This window comes from Micromys minutus, assembly GCF_963924665.1.
Source record: "Micromys minutus genome assembly, chromosome: X".
Classification (NCBI taxonomy): domain Eukaryota; kingdom Metazoa; phylum Chordata; class Mammalia; order Rodentia; family Muridae; genus Micromys; species Micromys minutus.
The window spans coordinates 101,147,733-101,163,559 of record NC_137970.1 but is presented as its reverse complement, the minus strand read 5'-3'; the positions used below and the strand labels follow the sequence as shown (position 1 = coordinate 101,163,559).

Sequence of the window (15,827 nt, the reverse complement as noted above, 5' to 3'; positions counted from 1 at the left end):
TTTGTTGAGGGTGCAGAGAGACTGTGAAGAGAGGAGGAGGGTCAAGGCAGAGAGGACTTGAGTAAGTCAACTCTCCTGTCCCTCAGGAACTCAAGCCTTCTGCTTGGATTCCTGCACTCTGTACTTTGTTTTGGATGGTCAATAGAGGAAGGAGTCATCTGGGAGGAGCACTCCCTACAGCCCCTCTTACTTGGGGTGGGGTGCAGAGCTGAACCAGGAGCCTCTGTATCAGTTTCTAGGACATACACTGCCAGGGGCCTTGACAAAGAACACTGACCCTTCAATAAAAAGTTATCTGACTTAATATCCTGTTATGCCATGTCCCAGATTGGCCTAGCTTCGAAAAATCCACTAATGAATTTAATTAGTCTTTGGTCTGTGCTTCTATTCCTCCCTTCCTCCAACAATGGAAGCAAGCAGGAGTTCCTAGGGACCAAATTAGCATCTATTCAATCACCTTGCTGTGGTTCACCCTCTGCACCAGATCCGGACACTCCAATAACCCCTGAGTACCTGCATAGGCTCCTTCTGCCCCGTGCCCTTGCTAGACAAGATTGAACCTTAGAGGTGGTATGAAACCCTTGATCTTATAGGTGGGAGCCGAGACAGGTCAGTTTTACAGAACTTCAAAGCAAAACTCTGAGTCAAAAAGCAAGCAGAAAGACAGACGCTTCGAAAATGTCTATCCGAGTCTTTTCTCCCATTAACTTTGGTATTTTTCCCACACAATCCCTATTTCAAAGGGTCCAGGCTGACTTCCTTGTCCAGTCTTATTTCTTGCCCTGTCTTCTAACATTTTTGTTATCATTATTGATGCCATTACTGTGTATTCGAGGATGTCCAGGCATGCATGGGCCATGGCACATGTGTAGAGGCCAGAGGACAACTTTTAGAATGTAGTTTTTTTTTCCTTGCAATCGTGAGTTCCATGGATGGGACACAGACTTTTGTGGCAAATGCTTTTATCCCCCTGTGCCATCTTCCTGGTCCCATGTCTTTAAACATTGTTCCATAGAAAAGAGACTCCACATCTCGGGGTCTCTGTATGGCCCCCTCAATCTGTCACTTTCCCCCTGAGGTGGCTCTGGCATATTTCTCCTGGGTTCAGCTGCCCAACCTGGTCATCTTCCATCTTCCTCATCTGGGACAGCTTTGTAACCAGGGTAAGCCACTCATCTCAAGGAATTGCTTTTCCTTGCCCTGCCTTTCCTAAGGATAAACAGGCTGCCCCAACCACCCCAACTCCCAACCACCTCTCCCTCTTCTCCCAGGTCAAACTCCTTACCTTAAGTTTTTTATGCTTTTTTTTTTTTTTTTTTTTTTTTTGGTTTTTCCAGTCAGGGTTTCTTTGTGTAGCCCTGGATGTCCTGGAACTCTTTGTAGACCAGGCTGGCCTGGAATTTATAGAGATCTGCCTGTCTCTGCCTCTGGAGTGCTGGGATTAAAGGCAGGGACCAACACAGCCTGGCTTGATCATGCATTTTGTTTATATTTTTAATTTGGGGGACAACAGGGTCTTGGTGACGTTTCTGAACTCCTCGACTCAGAGCATCCTTCCTGCATTAGCTTCCCAAATAGCAGGAACTACAGCTAGGTGTATCACTGTGCCTGGCTTTTCCATGGATTTAGTAGTTAATGCCTTTGGCTCCTCGGCCTTTATTTCCCCTCACCTCTCCATCTAGGTAAAACATTCTGAACACCAAGCAGAATGGCCAAGCCCCGCAAATAATAAATCAGACCAGGAAATTGAAAACTACATATAGAACCAGGTGTTACGTTCATGCCTGTAACCCTAGTACCCGGGAAACTGAAGCAGGGGGATTGATTTGAATATGAGGCCAACCTGGACTACACAACGATACTTCGTATCAAAAATTCAAATGAAAGGGAGGGTAAAAAAGGAGAAAGAAAAGTGAAAAAAATATAGATGTGCTTTTAGGACATACCAGGGAGCCTTTGCCTTGGCAACAGCCCCTACAACTGTTTATATAGGGTAGTGACTTGCCTAAGTTCCAAGGCAGATCTAGGTCTTCCTCCTGAAAGGTCCGTGCTGTTAGGGTCTGCAGGGACCTCTATTGCCTATTCTAGGTTGTAGGGTCTGCAGGGACCTCCATTGTACAACCCTTCAGAGTTCAGTAGCTACCTGGACCTAGCCTTGCTCCCTCCCTAATGTCTGGTTTCCCTTCCTTGCTTCTTTGTCCCTGAGGCACTAGGGAAGAGGATGTGGTGTCCCCAGGCCCCTCCAGAGGGTGCTCAGTGAGCTTTCTCATCTTGGCTGAGGAAACGGGTTCCTTTTGTCAGCCCCTCCCTCTGCCTCTCCCCTTCCTCTCCTATATTAGGGCTTCGCTACTGCTTCTCTTGCTACATAACCACAACCCAAAGATCTGGGCGGGGTGACACGGGTGGGGGCCAGAACATTCCACCCCGCAGGGCCCGTAACCCACGAGAGGACTTTCTTCTCAGCCAGCAATTGGAACCCTTCAGCTCCCACAATCCTGGGGTCGAGGGACTTTTGTGGGACACCCCCTATGGACACCCTTGCCCTTTGGGAGGTCACCTGAAGCTTATGCTCTGTGTGAGTGCTTTCTAGTTTTCATACTGACTTCCTCCCTGGGTTTGCTTGGTTTTGTTTTTTAATATGTGTCTCCTTCATTGGTTTTTTATTGATTTGGTGTTTTGTTTTGTCTTAAGACGGGGTTTCAAAAGGTACAGGGTAGCCTTAACTAGTTAACTACAAGACTCTGAACTTCTGATTTCTCGGGCTCCCCTGTGCAGGGAGAAAACAAGTCAACATGCCTGTACACCCGTTTTTATTCAGCACAGGAGATTATAGCCTCGGCCTTTTTTTTTTTTTTTTTTTTTTTTTTTAAAGTCCTGGCCTGGAAATCACTGTATAGACCCGGCTGGCCTGGAGATCCAACCTACCTCTGCTTCCCAAGTGCTTGGATTAAAGATGTGTCTCCCCATGTCCAGTTTAGCCCAAACTTGCATGCTAGGCAGACACTGTACCAACTGAGCTATATCCCTAGTTTTTAGTTTAGTTTTTTTTTTTTAAAGGCAAGGTCTTGATATGTAGGCAAAACCTCGCCCCCCTTCCTGATTTCATCTGCAGGGGAGGGGGCAGTGAACAGAAAGGAACAGAGGAGAAGGAGCTGACAAGGCTGTGGCTGGAGTCACTTTACTGGGCACTTGCTCAAGGAGGAGGTTTTGGTTGGCTGATTGGAGTTCAGCCGTAACCGGGACAAGGCTCTGGGTTTGAGTTCTGCAGCCGGCTTCGTTGGGCTCTGTTCAGGACTGCACGCTCCATCCTGACTCTCTGACCCTCTGGCTCTTAAATACAGGCTACTGGTCACATGGTACAGCAGGCATAATCTCCATGCTTAACCAGAGGAAAGATGATTATTTTTTTAATATTATGTTTTTTTTTTTTGTTTTGTTTTGTTTTTTTCTGCGTAGAGGGGACAGCTGTTCTGTTCCTGGGGCAGCTTCCATTTTGTTTGTGGCTGTTGGGGGAGGGATGGCGCAGGAGTGGGAAATGACATGAAGGAAATTGTCATTTCCTTTCCAAAGAATTCCAGAAAGGTTTCATGGAGAACGAGGTATTTCAGGGGTGACAGTTGGCTCTGAGAGGATGGGGAACTGGAGGAGAATTGTGCCGTGTGGCCCAGCTGATCCTCCGGCCCCCGTGGTCCTTGGCATGTGAGAAAATGCCATGGGTGTCACCAGCAATTCTGAGAGCCACTGACTCAGCTGGTCAAACCTAGATTTCAACTCACTTGGTAGAGATTGTGGACGTGGGTCTCCTATCAGAGCTGCCTCCGGTAGGGGAGGCCTGGATGGCTGGCTGCTGCTTGGTGTGTCCTAGTGACCGGCCCAGGAAGGAATGGTCTGTACCTCTAAAGGGAGGCCTAGTGGCAATGCAGAATGGGTCTAAACCACCTCGGTGCTGCCTTGCTTTGGAGACCTCAGAGGCAGAGGTGTGGGCTCACAGGCAGCCTGGCCATTTTGCTCCCTCTTGTGGTGCACACTCTTGGAATGCACCTCTGCTATTGGGTGGTGTACTGATTAGGCACCAGTTCCCATCCCAGTGAGATCGACTTACGAATGGACTTTTGCCTGGAGACGTCCGTGTCCTCTGACCTCCTCTCACTAGCAAGGCAGCGACCTGAGGTATGAGAGGCCACCGAAGCTGTGGCCTAGCCAGAAGGCTTTGAGAGGACCCTGGAGAGTCGAGCCTTCCATGTGTTACTCGCCTACCTCCCTTAGGGTGTGCCTTCTGTGGTGGTGGCTTCTTTGGTTTCAAGTTCCTGGGAGAGGGAGGTTATTTTGAGGGACTGGAGGAGACTGAGCGAACATGCAAATGAGCCTTTCTCCACCTCTCACTTTCAAATCCTCAAACTTTTCAAGGGGGAGGGGAAATTTTTTCTGGACTGAAAAGCTAGGGTTAAGCCTTACGGAGAGAGGGGGGCAGCCACGTCCTCGCCCCTCCGCTCTAGCTTTAGCTTCAGGCAGAAGCAGATCACAGGAGACAGTTTTCAGATATCTCCCGGTTATCTGGAGCTTAGATACTGAACATTCGGGCACATAGAAGAAGGCTACTGGAATGACCAATTTCCTCTCCGCTTTTGATGCTGCTGGCTAAAGGCTCGGTACAACCCAATACAGAAATCGTTACCTTCCAGTTCCTTAGCAGAGTGGACCTAGAGTAGGGGATCACTCACCTGAGGACCCATAAGTCTCATACCTATGTTGGAGTTGTCTTTTTCCCCTGGGGAGCACACAGTCAAGCATCCTTGTTGGCCAGCAGAAGCCTGGCCTGCCCAGCCCTCCCCCCAACCCGTCTCCACAGCACTTGAACGGAACGGGAGGAGGAACCTATGATTGAGCTTGTGGCTTTGCAAGCTGGCCAGACCAGGGTAGCCCTTTGACACACAGAGGCTCTCACGAACATGTCCCCACACTTAGCACACATGCCCACACCCTGAATATGCATATATATATCTGTGGTCTGTTTGCACACTCACAGCAGTCAGATAGGGCACCTATGTAACTAGCAATGTAAAGAATAATCAGTGTAACCTGAGTTTTCACATTTCCCCTCACTGCAGTCAGTGTATATTTAGCTATATACTGTTCAAAAAGTATATCACAGCTGCCCATAGACTAGTATTGTTCATTCCCTCATTTGTTCCTTCTTTCTTCTTTTAAGTTTATTTTACGTGGTTTGGTTTTGTGTGTATGTGTGTGGGGGTGTTCATGTAGGTGCACATATTACTGATGCTAGTGCACATGCCTGTATATCATGCCTATGCAGATCCAGGAATTGTCCACCTAGGTGTTTGTTTGAGAGAGGGTCTCTTACCCTGAAGCTCACAGACTAGGCCAGCTAACTAGCAGATCCCACAAATCTGCCTGACACACTGCCCCACCCCTGGGATTATAATTGTGCTACATTGTGCCTGGCTTAAAAAAAAAAAAAAAAAAAAAAAAACCATGTTTCTTTAGACATTGAACTCAGCTGCTCATGTTTTCATGGAAAGTCCTTTAAAGACTGAGCTGTTTCCCCAAACCTGGTTTTTATGGCCCAAGCTAACCTCTACACCACAATGATCTGTCTACCCCGACCTCTCAAATACTAGGATTGCAGGCATGAACCACCATGCCCTTTGCTGCTCCTTTTTCTTTTGCATTCATTTCATAAACCAAGCACAAGGCAAGGTATCAATGTCTTATCAATGATTCACAGTCATCCACGTAAAGGAAGCCGGTGTCTGGCAGGGGAGGTCAGGAAGATGCATAGAGGTTTCCTAAACAGATAGTACCCTCAGAACTTTTGAAAATGAAACACTGGCTTAGGAGGAGAAAGCAAGAAGACAAAGACACCTGGAACAGAATGGCCCCAATGAATGACCTGGGGCAGGAGCAGATGCAGGTGGTTCACTCTTGGACCTCGTGGGTTTAGATGAAAGTGATTAGAATGAGAATGTTTCCCAAGGGCAGACACAGTGGCTGGTGGGAGGGCTGGAACTATGGAATGCTGGCTTTAAGGGCACTTAGGCTAAGGGAGCCAGATGCAAGTGGTCCTGCAAGGTTTCGCAAGGCTCAAAGGGACAAATAGGGTCACATGCAGGTTTGAGTGAGGCAAGAGGAAGAGATGGAACCAGAACAAGGCTGTTTTCTTTACTACCTCTCACTCCCCCAACCCCTGCAATTCCACTAGCGATGGACCTAGCAGAGTTTTTTCTTCCATCCAAAGGGAAATTCAACTCTTATGGGTAAAGCTGAGCCTAGAGACTTCTCCAGACTGTTTGATGGAGTAGGTGGAAAGGTGTGGGGGTGGAGACTGGGCGGGGCTAACCCTGTGGGCTAACGGAAAGGAAGTGGGAGAGGCTTGGGTGTCTCCAGCGGAGGAGAGCGGTCATCAGAGAGGTCACTTGTGGCACCCTTCTTTTACCCCTCTTTGCCTCCCATCTACAGTTCCTCGTTTATTTCCCAGCCAGGATAAGGGTTTGCCATCCTGGCACTATGGAATTTCAAGGCGTTTCCTATGGGTAGCCTGGGATCTTTCCTGGTTCTGGTGGTTGAATCAGCCTGCTCGTAGCTAAGTGCACACATTGAAAACACATCACGTGTTCAGGAACCTGGAAAGCAAAAGACCTGGTACCTGGACAAGCGCAAAGGTCAATGGACTCCAGGTGGAAAGAGCCCAGAAGGCTGTCAGAGGGAGTCTGAAGACCAGGGCTTTGGAGTTGGCCCCTGGTGTAATCATGCTAGAAGCACCCTGGGGCTCTGGTGATGGAAGAGTAGATACAGAGCAAACAACAGGCAGCTGCAGTGCCTCACTACCTTAGGCGGCACTGGGGAAAGACTCGTGGGCTTCAGCAGACTGAGATTTCCTGGAATATGGGGGATGAGCCAGCCATAGAAGATGAGGAAGGATCTGCTGGCCCCTCCCCCAGCCAGGGCTCTCCTCACAAGTTCCCAGGGTGATAGCTCAGTCTTGAAACTGAAAGCAAAGCTAAGCCAAGAACACAAACCCGCAGGCAGCACAGCGCCGAGGCCACCCCGTGGTGGGCAGTGGGGGTAGGGTTGCTAATGAGCATGCGAAGCATATGACCTACCAGCCCCGATGCCCCTCCCCGAAACCCCAAGTGAGACATTTCTTCCTCTGTAGACTGTTCCTTGAGGCAGCTGGTCCTCCTAAGGTAAACTGAGCCCGTGAACACCCAGTGTCCCCTCTAACCCATACCTACACGAGTCTTTCTCAAGCCAGGATAGTTAGAGATTTTTCTTCCTACTGCCCCATGTCAGGCCTGGACCCTTTCTACTATCTCTGTGCTGGAAGTCTCTCTAGGCAGAGCTGAGCCTTGACTCCACCAGCTGATTTGGCCACGGAGCTCAAAGAAGTTGGCTTACGGTCTTCCATCTTTCCGTTCTCTGTAGGTTGCTCTGTGGTTGGCATTGCCCAGCATGCAGCCTTGAGCCTGGCATAGGCCACACCCACTCCAACTCTGGCTATCCTCCACGGAGGCTCAGAGAAGGCACTAGACTGATCCTAACGTACCTGAGTAACATCTGTTCAACAAGAAACCACCGCAGCTCCAGGGAGCCGGGGGGAGCCTCATTGTTAACTCTGGCAGAAGCCCAGTATGGCTGTTGCCCTGCAGCCCAGTGATCTGATCTTCGAGTTTGCAAGCAACGGGATGGATGATATCCACCAGGTATGGCCTCTGGGAATAAAACAGTCCGTCGATATGGGCAATTAGGGGGAAATAGAGATGAACAACCAGCCTGTGAATCCAGGAGTGACCTGACATATAACTAGTCAGAAAATACCTATCAGGCACCAGCTACTCCTAAGAGTCACAGGATGTCACTTAGGAAGTCGGCTGGCTACATGCCATTATAATACATGTAGTCACTAGGCTAGCCAAGCAGTTATTAAGCAAACCAGCTGGGCTGTGAGTCAACTGGCAAATGGAACTAAACAGACCGTTGCATCCAACTGAGCATCATGTAGGATGTCTGCTACTTCCCTTCAGCCCCAGCGTCAGTAAGAAAACTGCTGGGCCAACTACATAGCAAAGAGAGCAAAGGAATCGGAGTCTTAGTATCCTGAGACTCGTGCCTCTTGACTAGTTGATGGGCTCATCCATAAATGTCTTCTCGGCCTAAGGATTCAGGACATGCCAGGAATGGGGTCTTCGGGCGGGAATGGGGGATGTTGGAAACGAGGATAGGATCAGATCCTGGTACTCTGGTTACCTTTGCTATATCCCTTGTGTTGTGCTGAAGCCAGGAGGATGCATTTTCTGTGCTGGTAAGTGTTCCATAGCTTTCTACCCTGTTCCTTCACAAAAAGGAGAAAGATGAGGCAACCAAGTGTGGAAGAAGGAAAGGGAGAGGAGTAATGTAAAATGCTGGGTTCTAATCTCAGTTGAGACACAGTATTACCAAGTCTTTCCCTTCACCTACCCGGCTGCTCTCTCCCAAAGCTTGTCCAAGAGAAGATCCAGCCGAGTCTTTCCAAAACCTTCTCTGAGGAAGTCAGATGCTCTATCTAGGGGAAGGGTAGAAAATGCTCTTACTGGTCCTACCGAAGGCTGCCCTCTAGTGGGCATTGAACGCATGGCACTTTCTGACTTGCTGATGGACTAAATAAATGAGCTTGGCTGTCTGTCTCAGGGCATATAGCCCTGTGGAAGGCATCAGATAAGAAAGGGTGAACCTTACCTGGATTCTCAGTGCTAATTTGTCATCATCTACTTGTTTCCAGTTCTCCAGCAGCCATTCCTATTCTTTATACTCCCCAGCGTCTTTGTCCCCTCAGTACACAGCTTCTCCTCCGATCCAGAGACACCCAAGCCAAGGCTGCCCACAACTCCCCTGTCTTCTCCCATTTATCTCTAATATTCCCTTCCAACTAACTAGGAAGAAAGAATGGGGGGGCTAATGACTTCTATTCTTTCAGAATATCTGTTCTCTCCTACCTCCTTCACAATCTCAAAAAAAAAAAAAAAGAAAAAAATAACCATTTTTTCTCTCCTACCCTTTCTCCATTTCTTCATGTTTCCTCACTTTCTGTTTTCTTCTTTGCTTTTCTGTCTCCCTCTTTCCCTTTATTCTCATTTTCATTTTCTCTCTATCTGTCTCTCTCCCTTTCTCCCCCTCCCTCTCTTCCCCCTCTTTCTCCCTCTTCCCCCCCTTCCCCCTCTCTCTTTCTCCCCTCTTCCCCTCTTTCTCCTTTCACATTTCTCACATATAATCCCTAAGGTGTCTCTATCCCTAAAGGGAAAGGAAGTAAGCCTTCCCTTCCTTCTGCTTCCCCACAGATCATTACATCCCATGCTTTTCCATTCTCAGCTGCCTTTCCCTCCTCATAGAAAACAAACTTTGCTGTTAAATATCACAAATATAAAAGAACTCATAAGTCATAGGTAGATAAATAGATAGATAGATAGATAGATAGACAGACAGACAGATGATACATCGATAGACAGACGGATAGATGAGAAAGGAACATGCGTGTGCTCAGGTTAAGTAAGAAAACATGGGACTTAAAAGATGGCTCAGCAGTTAAGAGCACTTCTTGCTCTTGTATAGGACCCAGGTTAAGTTCTCAGCACCCACATCTGACAGGCTATAACCCCATTTCCAACCAGGCCTCTTCCGACTTCTGTGGGTACCAGACATGCACATTGTGCACATAGATAGATACATGTAGGCAAAACACTGACATTTTAAAAAGAAACAAAACATTTGTTTCCCAGAAGCTCTAGATACCTAGTGATAACTTATTCTATGCCAGGTCCTGTTGTGGATGCTTACTGATTTGTTTAAACAATCTATGGGGCCGATAACATGAGTAACCTGGTTTTATGACTAAAGAAACTGATACACAGAAAGGTTGGGAAATTTTCCTAGGGTCACAGTGCTAGGAAATAGCAGACATTAGTTTAAAATCCAGGTAATCTGGCTCTAGATCAGTACATTTCAATCACATTTCATGGAATGCTAGAGTGCTCTGTATTTGTCTAGTGCAATGTAAGACTACTAGTCACATGCAGCTTCAGAGTCTTTGCAAAATGGCTGTATGTGGAGCCACTCACCCTTGCTATCAAACAACTCCTTCCCACTAGTGACTCTTCTTATAGACTCAGCTTTAACCTCAGATCATGGACTAATCCAACAGATCAAAAATGTTTGTCCAGGTTGGTGCTATAGGACAGTGGTAGAATGTGTGATTAGCGTGCACAAGGCCTTGAGTTCCATCCCTAGTAGGTGGCTGAGTGTAAGTCCTGCTGAGCTAATCAAGATCTCACTTAAAGTATCACCTAGAGGGGGCGTGGCTGACAAGATGGCTTAGCAATTAAAGGTGCAAAGCCCAAAGACCTGAGTTCCATCCCCAGGACCCATATGATTGAAGAAGAGAACAAACTCTAGCAAGTTGTCCTCTGACCACCACCACACACATGCTGTGGTGTGCCCCACCTCCAAAGTGACTAAGATAGAAAATGTAAATTACAAAAAGTATTACCTAGTGAGGTTGGCCATGACATCTGGTAGGGTGGGCTTCTCAGAAGTAGGTGAGTCCTGACCCAGATCTCTTTCTTCTCCACAGCTGGAAGACCCTTCAGTGTTCCCAGCTGTGATCGTGGAACAGGTCCCCTATCCTGAATTAGTGCATCTGTACTCAGGACTGGATCTGGATGAAGTCCACAATGGCATCATAAGGGACAGGACCTTGTGCATGACACAGGATCAGATCTTAGAAGGCAGTATTTTGCTGACAGGTCTGTTCTCTTTCTGGTTGGGTAAGGTGTATGGTGGAGAAAGGACATCGTCTTTCAGGGAACAGCGGCTCACTGCGGCTGCTAGTAACCCCACGTAATGACCAAAGCTTCCCAAAAAAGAGGAGTGAACCATCTCAGTCCATTCCTAAACTCCTCAGACAGGGTAGCACACAGAATGGAAACTAGTTTGGGGAGGGGGGTTGGGCAGGAGGATCTCTGGTGTCTGCCTAGCTGTACCATAGACCATCTTCCCTCGGAATGGCGCTTATTGTTAACTCTTCTGGAGCCTGATGAAACTCTTCTTTCTCTTCCCACTTCATGGAACCTGGAACCAGATGACAATGTGTCCCCTTCAAATACCGTGTCACCCACCGAAGTCCTATTCAATGTAGCAACTCCCAACGATGTCCTGGACGAGAAGCAGATCTGTAAGTTTGCACTTGAGTACCCGACTTCAAGGTGATAGAACAGTCTGTGCTGTATCCCTGGGCTGGATTCGCAGGCACGCGTGCATTAGGTCTCAGTGCTCACATCCCTTCATCATTGCACCGATTTTTAAACGGTGACAAATTACATTCAATAAAACGGGTCACCTCAGTCACCTCGAAGGGTCCAACTCAGCAGGAGTAAGTGGTTTTACATTGCTGAGCCTTCTTGAGTCCCTTCGTCTGATGAAGCTGGATGAATTTTCTGTTCCTTTTAAAAATATTTTTATTAAATTCTAAATCCGTGTGTATGTGTGGGGGTGTGCACACATTATACCGTAAATGTGGAGGTCAGAAGGCAATGACAGGGGGTTAATTCTCTCCTTCCACCATGTGGGTCCTGAGGATCGAACTCAGGTCGTAAGATTTGGCAGCAGATGCCTTACACATAGAACCATCTCACAGCCCCTGTTGCCAGATTCTAAGCCAGATGCTTGTTGATTTGCCATGGCCCCAAGCTTCTTAGAAGACCCCCAAGGTCACTCCTTTCAGTTCCTTCTCCAGACAGTCCCCCAATCAATTGCCCTCACCCAAGATGGTACTGTGGCATATTAAAGACAAAAAGAGTCTCTGGGGCTAGAAGAAATGTCTCCCTTTGCCTCTCACTAATATTCAACAAATATTGACCGAGTGCCAACAATGTACCACTGTTGCTGTGTGACCATGGCACATGACTCGCCATTTTTCAGTTTCCTTATCAGGAAAGCAGAGGAATTGGGATTAATGATTTCTGGAGTCCTTTTGAGTTGTCAGATTCGTGAATGACTAAATCATTCAAGTCGTTTATCCAAATGTAGCCTAGCCCTTCCCCAGTACCAGCAGTGAGTGATAAATGTAGCCATTGTGGTTAAGGCTGACCATGCCCACAGCTCTGCAGATGTTTCCTCCCCTCGTGGGACAAGACCCCCGAGGCAGCTTTTGATATATCCTGTGTGTGTGGCTTTTGAGAATGGCAAACCCACCCTCCCATTTTACTTGGGAGTCACAGAGCACTAGAGAGAAGAGGATGGCTATCCCTGCCCTTAGCTTCACCCACCATGGACCTTTCTTCTTGCAGTCAGCACACCAGAAGTGCTTCCAGACTCCAACTCTGTCCAGGCCATCAGTCTGCCCAACTTCCTGCTTTCTACCCCTGAACCTGATGACCCAGAGAAGACAAGTGATGCTGGTGACCAGAAGGAGCATTCTCTGGAGGATGTTTCCAGAGAGGAAAGTCTCAGGAAGATTGGGAAGTCACGGAAGAGAAGTAAGGATGAGGGAGACTGTATGTGCGTCTTCAGTGTGGGGAGCCTCTGGGGGGTCTGGGAGGCCCTAAGGACTGAGTGGCTCGAGGCTTGCAGATTCATTAAGAGGATAACTTTTTGGTCCAGCAGGGGTGGACTAAAGGGCCCTTTTCTGTACGTCTTGGCTTCATTAGGTGTTCTCCCCAAAGCTGGCCTTTCCCTCATGCCAAGGAGGAAAATAAACAAGGAGTTCATAAACTCCTATAGCAATGCCAGGATTCCCAATTGGTTGGATCCTAGGGTAGGTGTTGGGACACCAGGCCTAGACTCCTGGATAGTTCCTGGACTTTGGGGGCCTTCCCTTATGAAAAATGAGTCTTGCTGTATGCTTATCTAGCTTGTATTGCACTTATGACAAAGGCCATTTATGCAAGGACTTTGGACTTTCCCAAGCTCCTGTGTTATTGATTTACTTAGGGGATGGCTGCTAGATGCTACCTCGCCAATATGCCTCCTCATATCTCTGTACCACACTGACCTGCTCCACAGCAACACCTTTAGGCTGGCTCCCATTTCAAAAGTCAAAAATTTCTGGCCTAGCTGCTCTTCTGAACTTTGGAATCTAAGGATCTCTCATTTGCAAATGTCACATCTCCTCCTGTGGTGGCCTTGACGGGGTGTAGATGCTTCTTGGCTGTCGCTATGGGGAAGGATTAAGAAGCTTTAATAGTCTGTCTTGCTTAGCTAACTTGAACCTCAGCTTTCTGCTTACCTACCTTCTCTTCTCAGACCGAAAGACAAAGAACAACCGAAGTACCTCACCTGTCACTGACCCCAGCGTTCCCATACGGAAGAAATCCAAGGATGGGAAAGGTATAGCTGGATCTCAGGTGAGGTGGGCGGGGTGCCCCTTAATTTCAAAAGCCTAAGTGGCCCCTCCCTGCCTCTTGCTCTGCAGGCAGCACCATATATCTGTGGGAGTTCCTCCTGGCCCTTCTTCAAGATAGAAACACCTGTCCCAAGTACATCAAGTGGACACAACGAGAGAAAGGCATCTTCAAGTTGGTGGACTCCAAGGCTGTGTCCAAGCTGTGGGGCAAGCAGAAAAACAAGCCTGACATGAACTATGAGACCATGGGTCGGGCCCTAAGGTAGGAGCTGCTGGGACACAGAGTTTCTCCCCGAAAGATGGCTAAGATTTTCCTGTGCCCAAGGAGGCTCTCCTACTTGAAGGAAGACCTGATCAGTCTCCTCTAGGAAGTGAATCTAACATTTCCCTTTCCTTTCGAAAGCCCCCTTTGGCATCTGTGTTGAAGGGTAGTTTAGCTCCACAGACACCCCTGTGGTGTACCAGTTCAAGGAGATGCCTAAGGACTTGGTGGTGATTGATGACGAGTGGTGATTGCACTGAAACACAGACACCAAAAGTTTTTCTACAGAGGGCTTTTGTCACATTTTGGAAGCCAGGGATGGCTTTGATTGTCCCAGAGATGTATTCTTGGGCTGCAGAATTGTTGGGCCTCTACCATCCATCCTTCCTTTTCATTACTCACTGTCCTTAGCCCCAAAGCAAGATGGGGGCTGACATTGAAGACCCCCTTCTTTTGTACATCTATTAGACTATAGAAATTTTTAAAATGTCATAAATGGCCCTTTGTATCCAAGAGTTAGCTATCCTTTCCCAGCCCTGCCCCTGTCTCCTAGACTGTCCCCATCTGAGTCCTGTGCTAGCCCAACCTTAGAGAGTAGAATGTTGGACCGATGGAAAAACAGAACCTCCTTACTCAACCTCTGGAAAACTCACCAATCCCCTGCTTGTTCCTCCAGATATTACTATCAAAGAGGAATCCTGGCCAAAGTGGAAGGGCAGAGGCTGGTGTACCAGTTCAAGGAGATGCCTAAGGACTTGGTGGTGATTGATGACGACGAAGAGAACACTGAAACACCAGAAGACTCTTCCCAGGCCTCTACTTCCTCAACACCCTCTACCAGTACCATCCGGAAAGCTAGCTCCAGGGTCGTAACCAGAGCCCCCCCTGAGGACAAGGATAGCCCTTCCTGGGAGAAGCCAAAGATTCAACAACACACTGGTCTCCAGCCATCTGCAAGCCTGGAGTTAGAATTGTCTGTGGATGAGGAGGTCCCCACTACCTCCACCATGCTTGTCACTCCACTACAGAGCCCGGCCAAGCTCACCAAAACTGTGAGGTAAGGGCACCCTAGTAATCGGGGTCTTTGGTCCCTCCTAGTGAGTGTAGGGGGTCAGTTGTCAGGTTCCTGTGAAGCTCTGCTGTGTTTCCAGTTTTTTGGGCTCTTTACAGAACCCCTAAGAAGCAAGCAGGGGCACTTTTTGGTCAAGAGACCAGTTGGGGCTGGAGAGATGGCTCAGTGCTTAAAGAGCATGAGCTTGTGCAGAAGATCGCAGTTTGGTTCCCAGAACATAAATTGGGCAGTTTACAACCACCTGCAACTCTAGCTCCGGAGGATCTGGCACACTCTCGTGGATACCAGCAGACAGGTCTCTCTCTCTCTCTCTCTCTCTCTCTCTCTCTCTCTCTCTCTCTCTCTCACACACACACACACACACACACACAAAAATTAATTAATTAATTAATAAAAATAAACTCTCAAAATAAAATCTGAAAATGGAATTTAAAAAATAAATCTCTTCAAGAGAAAGAAATGTGACTTGCCTGAAGTCACTTACCAGAGTAAGCCAGCACTTCCCTTGGCAGGGGTGGGGGCTTTGCTGCAAAATATGGCTATTCGTCCCTGTGACATCATAGCTTGTCCTCAGGAGTCATCTGGGGCTTTTCCATCTGGGCCCATGCCACCAAGTCCCTTCCATTTCACAACAGAGCACTTCTTTACAGACACGACACTGCTTCCAGGCCTCTTGGAAGCACTCTCTACGCTTTGCTGCTAAGGAACCTGTAGTTTTCTATGAAAAGGTTGGGTTTTGGGTCGTGTTGGCGCATCCTACTTCACTGGCTTAGGTCACAGGGACCTCTTCTGAGGAAGAGTCAAAGAATGGCAAGGAACATGAGCTCTAGGCTTCACAAGACCTGCAGGCCAAGTTCCCACTCCCGCCTTTGCTAGTTCTGTGGGCCCTGGGTCACGTGCCTCAGTTTCTTCACAATGTACAGTTTGATGATTCTTAGTAAGTTCATGGGCAGTTTTGAAGCTTGAACCATGTCGGTTCTCTAGGATAATCTCTGACCTATACAGAGTAATACTAACTAGCGATAAGGAGCCACCAAAGCTACAGCTCCATTTCTCTTATGGCTCCGTCCTAGCCAGTTAGGGTGCCTCTTGCCTTAATCAGC

At 48.0% G+C, this 15,827-nt stretch overlaps 1 protein-coding gene across 1 annotated transcript in view; it reads left to right on the top strand.

Moving 5' to 3' along the window:
- ELF4 (E74 like ETS transcription factor 4) overlaps positions 1-15,827 on the top strand; it is a 40,272-nt gene that overhangs the window by 20,090 nt on the left and 4,355 nt on the right. The window contains exons 2-8 of the mRNA XM_080910990.1: positions 7,444-7,721; positions 10,622-10,793; positions 11,129-11,221; positions 12,336-12,524; positions 13,291-13,374; positions 13,460-13,652; positions 14,329-14,709. Of these exons, the coding sequence (XP_080767116.1) occupies positions 7,650-7,721; positions 10,622-10,793; positions 11,129-11,221; positions 12,336-12,524; positions 13,291-13,374; positions 13,460-13,652; positions 14,329-14,709 (1,184 nt within the window). The 5' untranslated portion in view covers positions 7,444-7,649. The remainder of the gene's footprint in view (positions 1-7,443; positions 7,722-10,621; positions 10,794-11,128; positions 11,222-12,335; positions 12,525-13,290; positions 13,375-13,459; positions 13,653-14,328; positions 14,710-15,827) is intronic.